The sequence below is a fragment of the Leiobunum rupestre genome, chromosome 9, assembly GCF_980474605.1.
Source record: "Leiobunum rupestre chromosome 9, qqLeiRupe1.1.hap1, whole genome shotgun sequence".
Classification (NCBI taxonomy): Eukaryota; Metazoa; Arthropoda; class Arachnida; order Opiliones; family Sclerosomatidae; genus Leiobunum; species Leiobunum rupestre.
This window is the reverse complement of record NC_143392.1, coordinates 2,749,837-2,759,280: the sequence shown is the minus strand read 5'-3', so window position 1 is coordinate 2,759,280 and position 9,444 is coordinate 2,749,837. Positions and strand designations below refer to the sequence as shown.

Below are 9,444 nucleotides of genomic sequence, written 5' to 3'. Positions count from 1 at the left end.
ATAAAATTCGATTAGCCGTTGCAAAAGCAACATTTGATAAAGCATACAGAGGAACGTTTACAGCCGAAATATTTGAAATTCATAGAGTAATTACGAGAGATCCCTGTATGTATATTGTGAAAGATTTGAAAGGCAATATAATTAAAGGGGCGTTTTACGCTCAAGAATTAGTTAAAATTCAAGTGTAGAGCGCTAAAGTCTTTATTCAACATTTTGTTAACCATGGGTGAAGTACACATTCTCCTGGGTCTCGCGATTGTAATATTTGGCGTTAGTGCAACAATAGTAACATCCGCGATGAAATTTAAAAAAAGAAGTCCCGAATACAGCTTAGATATTGGAGTTTGTGACAAAGCCTACGATCTAGGAAGAGACACGTACCTCGTAAAATGTAACGAGACTTTCGACGTGCGACATTTTAAAAAAGAAGACGGGAGTTTGAAGCCATCTATCAGGGGAATCAACTTAACAAAAGATCAATATGAGAAATTATGCATTTTGACAGTGACGTGAAAGATGAACACTAATCAAATCCAATCTATACTTAAGTGTGACCCCCGCTCGAAAGATAAATTTATCGGAGTGTTTCCCGCTAATAGATTACCAAAAGTTCCAATTAAAAAAAATCATATTGTTTCGTAATCAACACCGATCCTGATACGCTTCCAGGCTCTCATTGGACGGCTGTTTACAAATCGGGCAACACTCTGGACTTTTTTTGTTCTCTAGGAAGATCACATCGTGACTATGGATTTTTGCTAGAGCGATATAGCAAGCGTATTCAATTCAATACTCATAAATTTCAATCAAATAAAAGCCAAAACTGCGGACCTCATGTAATTTATTTTATAACCTCGAGATGTATGGGGATTTCTTACAGTAAAATAATTAACGAATTGTATAATTTCGATTTAAAAAGAAATTATAGTTTAGCGTTGTTGAATATATGTATTCATTTGATGAAAGAGTGGAAACGAAATAAATCGATTTGTTTAAAATAAAAAAATGTTTATTTATTTCACACATAATTATTATTCTTGCCAACGAGAAGGAGGGCGGGTCTGTCTTTTGGGCCTTGGAGATTTTTTAGGGGATGGTAATTTTATTTTTTTTTGCGGCGATATTGGAATGCCACCAACAGCACCCTCCTCCAAAGATAGCTCTCGATCCCAATCATCTTCCTTGCTTAATTGACTTCCAATATCGGTATTTTCTAAGTATTCTTCAAATATTTCATTTTCTCGATTTAATCGTTTATGCATTCTATAATCAGTAATTGTCTTTTGTTGCTTAACAATCGGCGTAGATGCTTTTCTTTTCCAAGATTCTACATTTTTTAAGAAACTCGGGAATTTCCTAGTTTGTTCGTTTTCTCTGCAGCGTCGCCAGCGTTAACTCCCTCGGGCGTTTTGAAGGGTGAATAAATTTGTTTTCTTTCGATATCTTATATACCATGTTTCCAATTGCATAATTCCGGGTCGTATTAAATTGAATCAGTTCCGTGACGCGGCTTCTGGCAAATTCTTTGGACGAAACTATTGTTTTGCTGAAAGGAACCATTTGTCGAAAGAAGACACGCGAGGTTCACGAAAGATGAAAACTGAAGGTGCCATATTGCAGTAGCTGAATCTGAGCTGAGGAACATTAATCGTTCCCGTAAAATCACTAAATAAGACATAGAAGGCTTAGTTAACTTTAATACTTGAAATCTCAAACTGACTTATACAAATGTTGAAAATAAAAAAGCATTTAATCATTTCATATTGCTTATCACTTATTGTAATTAAATACTCTTCAATTACAGTTGCGCTTAGAGATAATGCAATATAGAAATAAATTGAGTTTAACATATAAATTTTAGGTTAAAAATCCCCCCAAAAGGTCTCATTTTAAAACACATTTTGTTTTTCAACTTGTTTCATTAAAATATCAGTTATTAGAATTGATAAAATTGAGATACTCTTGAATAAGTTTATATCATTTTAAATTGAGACGTCTAAGTAATGATTCATTAAATGGAAGTATTTTTAAACAAAAGAGTTTCCAATCACGGTTGCGTTTCTTATCAGTTTAACCAAAGTATGAAATATTGAAACAAACTGAATTTTTAAGTTAGGTTTAATATCCTCCTCAGAGGTCTCATAGTGAAAAACATTTTATTGTTAAATAAAACTAATAAGTCAGGTAAAACATATAACTTAATTTGTACATTTAATTCTGAGAGGTTGATAATGGTTTTACTTAACGTGTTTGGAACGGAAAAATCTATTTTTTAACTTCAACACAGACTTGCGTTGGGATGCTTTCTTTGGGTTCTTTTGTGGGTAGCTTCGCTTTTAGCTTCTTTCATCTGTGGCTTGGGTTTGGAATCTCTCTTCGGGGGCCTTGGGTTGGGTTTTTTTCTTCAGTGGCACTGGGTTTGGGTTCTTTCATCGATGCTTTAGGATTAAGTTATTTCTTCAGTACCTGGGGTGCCTTTTGTAGTTTACTGTTTAGTGATTTTGGGTTTTTTTCCCAGCTTCAGGCTGTGTTTGTTTATTATTTTAAGCGTGCATTGATTTTTTTCAGAAAATTTCATCAATCATTTTCGAAATAAGTATCTCATAAAAAGAGGGTAGATATGTTGCTAACAAATAACTGCATAAATTTTTTGAGATCTTAAAAACCCCATTCTTCAATTGACTATTCCTCTTTATAACGGGAAACAACAAATTTTAAAATATTCCCATACCACAATTCTTTAAATTAATTCCAAAACCAAGTAACATTCAACTTTGAAACTACAAAGGTGATATTTATAATTTCAACTAATGTTGGAATATAAGTTTAAAAAACCGAAAAAAGGATATTCCTGAAAGACAAGTTACCTTCCCGTTATAAGTCTCTAGTTCTTTCACAATGTGCTTCTTTTCACTTCAACAAGTTACCTGGTTTTGGAACCAAGGTATTTTTTAATAGTACTTTGGCCATTTTGGGATGAAAAACGGCGAAGTTATCCTTTTTCACATTTATCCTTATTTCGTTGACAAATTTGTGTAAAAATTCTTCCTTAGAAAAAACCAATGGCCTTTATCTCATGTAAGCAATTTTGAGGAAGGTCATTTGTTTTTAAAACCCCGGTAGTCAATGAAAATCATCTAACGAGGGTTAGGTGGTTTTAAGCTAGAATTTTACAATTGTTCCCTTTTCTTCATGTTTTTTAGTGCCGCTCCTCCCAATTCTTGTAGGCCTGTGTAGGTTCCAAATTTAACAAGTACATACATTGGCAACTCATTTAAATGGTCGCGGGTATCTGTTAGTGTTTATAGTGTCAAAGACTTTTCCAACCGTACCATTGCAAAGTCTCATCGACATCCATAAATTGCGACGCAAAATGGTTTTGGTCCCTACTGCTAATGCTAAAAATGGTTCCAATCCTTGGGCTTCTTTCGCTGTCGCCACTGCCGCCGAATTGTTTATATTTAGCGCTTTGATTTCGGTGACAGGTTCACCTAGATCGCGTAGCCTTTCCTCATTAAATTCATGGATGTTTTTATTAAGAGACTTAATACGCAGAACTTCGTCAAATGAATCAAAACGTTGAAGTTATAATTTTTGCACCGAGACATGAGCATTTCCATATCCTCCTAGTTTAACCCACCTAACGAAAGTCTCCCAAGCAACTCCCTGTATCTTAATTACTCGTCGCCGAATTGTCTCATTTGTTTAAGGAAAAACCCCTTTTTGAATTGCAAATAAGCAGTAAGCAATTTGTTTTGTTGATTATCTTCGACCTCATCTCCTTAGGCTGGTGGACTGATCGGTACACTTGTTTGGGTGGAAATGTATAATTTTTCAAATGAACGAGATATGATGTGAATCTTGATTTATCACTTAATGCATAGTCTCACAGGTGGACACATAACGTTGGTTATAGCTGTCGATATTCGATCCACGCTATTTGCAGCATTTAAATTATCGACAAGCGTTTCCTTGTAATTTGGTGATATACGATACAATAGAGTGTTCAAGTGCAACAACCTGTGTAGAAATTGATTTTAGAAAGCATTCATTTATTTTATTTTATTGTAACTTTAAAGTCTGTAAGTGAAAAATATTCCCGTTAAAGAAAAAATATGTTCCTATCCCTTTAAAGCCCCCAATTTTATGTTTGTTTTTCGCTCCGACCACTCCCAGCTCGGGTACACAGTTCAGAATATCGGGGTGTTAAAATCTTTAGCGTCGTGAAAGGCAGCAAGCCCCGATCTACTGGGTCTGAGAGGTTTTGTTTAGGTTAGAGAGAGAGAGGAAACGGTTTTACGCCGTAGAACTTGTAGAACGAGAGAAGCGAGCGAAAGTGTAACATTCAAAATATTTGTATCGTCTTTTTCCTTAAAATAAAGTATTATGTTTATATGTTTTAACTAATATCGACTAACTCAATTTAGTCTATAAGCCCAGAGAAAACAGCGTTAAGAACAAAAGTTCGCAGAGAAAATAACAGAGTCAATTAATATTCAAAATATTAAATGGTGCCGAAACCCGGGACTTTAGATAGAGAGAACAGTCGGTCATTAGAATAAGAGGAAAACCACTAGCGTAAACATGAATAACGAATATGAGCGAGCGAATAAAAAGCGTATACTGGCAAGAAAAGCTGTGATGGATATCACCAATGGCATCGAAACGTTAGTAAAACAACAACCCTACTATGTGAACGAATTGGAAGAACTTTTGGAACTTTTAAAGGTTAGAGAAACTACTTTGGATGAACTTAACCTTAGCATAGAAGAATTTGTTCCACTAAGCGAGTATGATAAAGAAATGAAAGAAGCAGACTTGTTCACAGATTTGGTAGTATTAGGAAAGACTAGAGCCCAGAGAGCAATTAAAGATAGTAGATCAACAAATCCTCGAGGAACGCAACAAGTTCCTGATTACGCTACCTTACCCCGATTACAAATTCCAACGTTTAAAGGAGACAGAAGTAAATGGTTAGAGTTTTGGACCCAATTCAAGACAGCCATACACGATAAGGGGTATCCAAAAACTGACAAATTTAATTTCTTAAAATCATACCTCGGAGGGGAGGCTGCTACAGCGATAGCGGGACTGTTACCTAGTGCCGCTAATTATGACGCTGCTATTGACATTCTAACGGATGACTGCGGAGAAGACAATTTGGTAATTGATGCGCATATCGATAAAATATTCGCTTTGCCATTTGTGAGTTCATCTGAAGAGCTGTTGGAGTTACGAAAGCTGTATAATTCTTGTCAAGTTGAAATTAGAAATTTAGAAGCGTTAAACGTTAGCCCAAGTTCTTATGTAAAATTTCTTTGTTCAATGGTAACAAAACGATTACCCAAAGACATCTACCTCGAATATACAAAAACACACAGGCATTCGTCAAGCATTCAACTTTTATTGTCATTTTTAAAAGACCAGCTACAAAATAGGGAAAGAGCGCAGTCTAAAGCGAAATCAAGCCAAAAAACACGGGGCAAAGAGTGGGAGAGAGAGAAGAGCCACAGAAGGTCAGATAACAGTAGCAGATCAGAAAACCGCAGTTACAGTTCTAGACCGTCACCAGCGTCAACGTCAGCTTTACATACCAGTAGCGGCAGTCAGCGTTGTCTATTTTGCGAAAACGAAGGTCATAGTACAATAGAGTGTAAAAAATTTAGCGTAGAAGAGAAGAGAGAATTTCTCCATAAAAATCGTCGGTGTTTTCGTTGCCTAAAAGGGGACCATTACTCCAGAGATTGTTGGTCGAAAGTCGAATGTCGAATATGCATGAAGCGCCACCATACGGCAATATGCGAGGAACATGAAAAGCGAGAGAAACACGAGCAATTATCAGAAAAGAAGAATGTAGAGACGCCCCCCAAAACGACACAACTAACAGTGGTACCCAAAGAAAAAGTAAAAAGAAACGTTCTTTTACAAACAGCGCGGGTCATCGTGAAGGGTAGACAAAAACAAGTAGTCGCGCGTATTATGATTGATGGCGGAAGCGAAAGAACTTTTATTAGAACGGATCTTTCGAAAAGGCTTGGATTAACCGAAGAAGGCCGTGATAAGCTAGATTTGTTACCTATTGGGGCTGAATCGCCAAATAGGTTAAATACAAGAAGAGTATCGTTTGAATTGGAAAGCTTATTTATCAATAAATCAGTTAGCCTAGAAGCGGTAGAATCTCCCGTAATTAGCGCAGCGACCATTAGAATTCCTAGCGGAGAGATTCAGAGAAAACTGGAAAGCAGACAACTGCAAATAGCGGATGATCCGGAGCACGAATGCGCTTACGGAAATGAAATCACAATTCTAATTGGCTCTGATACGTATTGGCAAATTATCGACGGCGGAGAAGTAAATAGATTGGGGCCCAATTTAGTCGCGATGGAAAGCATATTCGGTTGGGTCATAAACGGAGCTGATATGACGGCGAACATGATCGTCGTTTCCGAAGGTGACAGTTGCGGGACAGTAAGCATTTTGAAAGTGGGAGTAGTTCAGGGAGAATCCGAATTCAATATCAGCGATAGATTGAAAGCGTTTTGGGAATTGGAACATTTAGGGATAAAAGAAATTGAAAATGAAGCGCACTGTCCAGAAGACAAAATAGTGATGCGAAAATTTGAACAGAGCCTTAAATGGAACAAAAATAGATACCAAGTTAGTCTTCCCTGGATAAATGAAAAACCCGGACTTCCCGACAACAAACCGGTAGCCGAAAGAAGGTTTAAGAGCCTGCTACGTAGATTTGAGAAAAGCCCAGCCCTTTTCGCCGATTACCGAGATCATAGACAGTATATATCCCTAAGAGGACGAGAATACGCTCTGATTTTTAGACCCCCACCACAGTCGCTTTGCGGCCAGCTGCAAGAGTTCGTGTCAATGCTAGGGCCCCAACCGAATAAAGACGGCCGTACTTTAAAAACGGGAACTTTCAAGGTCATTTGAAGCGCTTAGAAGCTTACGTGCCCCCCCCCCCCTCTTTCAATAACAGAGCGTCAGTGAGAGAAACAGCGACGTTAATGCAGTGGAAGGTAGGCGATTTCTCGTCCCCTTAGGGATATATACTGTCTATGCCGAGATATCTTAGACGATTACGAACAACGAGGAATCATTGAGAAAGTAGATAATAATGCTAAATCGGGATCAAAAGTAACCCATTATATACCTCATCAACCAGTGATAAGAGACGATCGTACCACCACTAAGGTGAGGATCGTTTTTGACGGTTCTAGCTGCCAAAAAGGTCAAAGCTCCTTAAATGATTGCCTATACGCAGGCCCAAATTTATATCAAGATTTGCTCGATATTTTACTCAAATTCAGATTTAGAAAAATTGCCGTTGTGGCCGATATCGAGCGAGCGTTTTTACAAATAGAAATCAATCCTGACGACAGAGACGCGGTACGCTTTTTATGGCTTAAAAATCCGAAGATATTAGAGAAGAATCCAACTATACAGATCTATCGAATGAATAGGGTTTTATTTGGTCTGACCTCGAGCCCTTTTCACCTAGCGGCGACGATTAGATCTTTCCTAAAGAAATATAAGGACAAATTTCAAGATACTCGAGAATCCTTGGAAAAAGAGTTGTACGTTGATGATCTAATATCAGGTAGAGATGATATCGATTTGGCCTTCACATTGGCCAAAGAATCTAAAGCGATTTTACAAGACGCAAATATGAAGTTAAAAAAGTGGCAAAGCAACTCGAGAAAGATTTCGCCGGGAAAATTGGTTAGAAGCTGAAAGCGAAAAATCAAGATCATTAATACCCGATTCAAAAATCACGCTCGATTGGATCAAAACGGTATCTCGTAAGTTCAAACCGTTTAAAGCGAACCGCGTGCAAGAAATACACGATCTTAGCGTCATTGTCCGGGAAAGGACAATCCAGCGGACTTGCTAACGCGAGGGCAAAGTCTAATGAGTTTAGCAAAAAACCAAATTTGGTGGTCTGGTCCGTCGTGGCTTTCATTGCCAGAAAATAAATGGCCAAAATAACCGAAAAGCGAGTCGAAAGAAGAGCAATTGAAAGTCTCAGAAGAAATCAGATCATCTTGCGAGGAAGAAAAAATTGCGGAAACGGTTTGTGCGGCTGTGGTTATTGGAGAACCACTATTTCAAATAGAAGAGTTTAGCTCTATACATAGATTAATCCGAAAAACAGCTTAGGTTTTTCGTTTCTTAAACAACTCAAAAATAAAAAGTTTAAACAAACTCGAAAGAGAAGTGTCATCCACGTTAACGGTCGACGAATTAAACAGAGCCAAATTGTATTGGCTCAAACGAGTTCAATTAAAAGAGTCTGGAACTATAGCTAAAACGTCAAAGATAACGGAATATAAACCATTTATTGACGATAAAGGACTCTTGAGAGTTGGAGGACGTTTGGAGAAATCCAATTTGTCTTTTTTTTTCTCCCTTACGAACACAAGTTTTCCGAACTATTAGTTGATCAGGAACACGAAAGAGTTTTTCATTCGGGTTTAAATAATACCTTGGCCCAAATTAGAGATGACTATTGGATTATAAAATGTAGACAACTAGTTAAAAGGCGAATTAAGAATTGCATAATTTGAAGAAAGTGGAGTGCAAAGCCCCTGCGAGAAATAACTGCGCCTTTGCCAGCGGATAGGGTTAAAGAATCCAAAAGCTTCGAAGTAACGGGTTTAGATTTCGCTGGACCCCTGTTTGTGGGTCCAAAGCCCTCCAAGAAAGCCTATATCTGCTTGTTCACCTGCGCCGTGACCAGAGCGGTACACCTGGAATTAGTGTCAGAGATGTCAACGGATTGTTTTTGTTAGCACTTAGGCGATTTGTAGCTCGAAGGGGCTTGTGCAAAATTATATATTCTGACAATGCTAAGAGTTTGATTAGGGCCGACAAAGAATTAAAGGCCATTTGAAAATGTATAAAAGATAAACAAGTATTGGAATATTTTGGAAAGAGAGGGGTCCAGTGGAAATACATAGTCGAACGTAGCCCTTGGTGGGGGGGTTTTTATGAGAGATTTTTTCGTACGGTAAAAATGGCATTGAAGAAAACTTTAGGTAGTGCCCTTTTAAATTTTGAAGAATTATTGACTATGTTAACGGAAATAGAGGCCGTAATTAATTCAAGGCCATTGACTTATCAAAATAGCGAAGTAGGAGAACCCACACCACTGACCCCCTCTCATTTCTTGATCGGTGACTGAATAACAGCGCTCCCCCCGACGTCTAATTCTAAGACAAATAAAAAATAAAAAACAGGCCGTCATAAGGTATAAGCACTACCAAGCAGTGCCAAATGAATTTTGGAACCGATGGCGTAGAGAATACTTGGTTGAATTAAGAACGGCTCTAAAAATTGACCCTACAAAATCAAATGCCGATTTTAAAGAGGGTACAGTAGTAATTTTGAGTGATAGTCAGTTACCTAGACAACTTTGGAAATAAGCTCGTA

At 37.6% G+C, this 9,444-nt stretch overlaps 1 protein-coding gene across 1 annotated transcript; it reads left to right on the top strand.

Annotated features, from left to right (window-relative positions):
* Positions 1-4,584: 4,584 nt before the first annotated feature.
* LOC149926303 (uncharacterized) lies at positions 4,585-7,746 on the top strand. The gene is made up of 2 exons (XM_090157654.1): positions 4,585-6,791; positions 7,056-7,746. The coding sequence occupies exons 1-2, from the start codon at positions 4,585-4,587 to the stop codon at positions 7,744-7,746; spliced, it is 2,898 nt and encodes a 965-aa protein (XP_090013780.1).
* Positions 7,747-9,444: the final 1,698 nt, after the last annotated feature.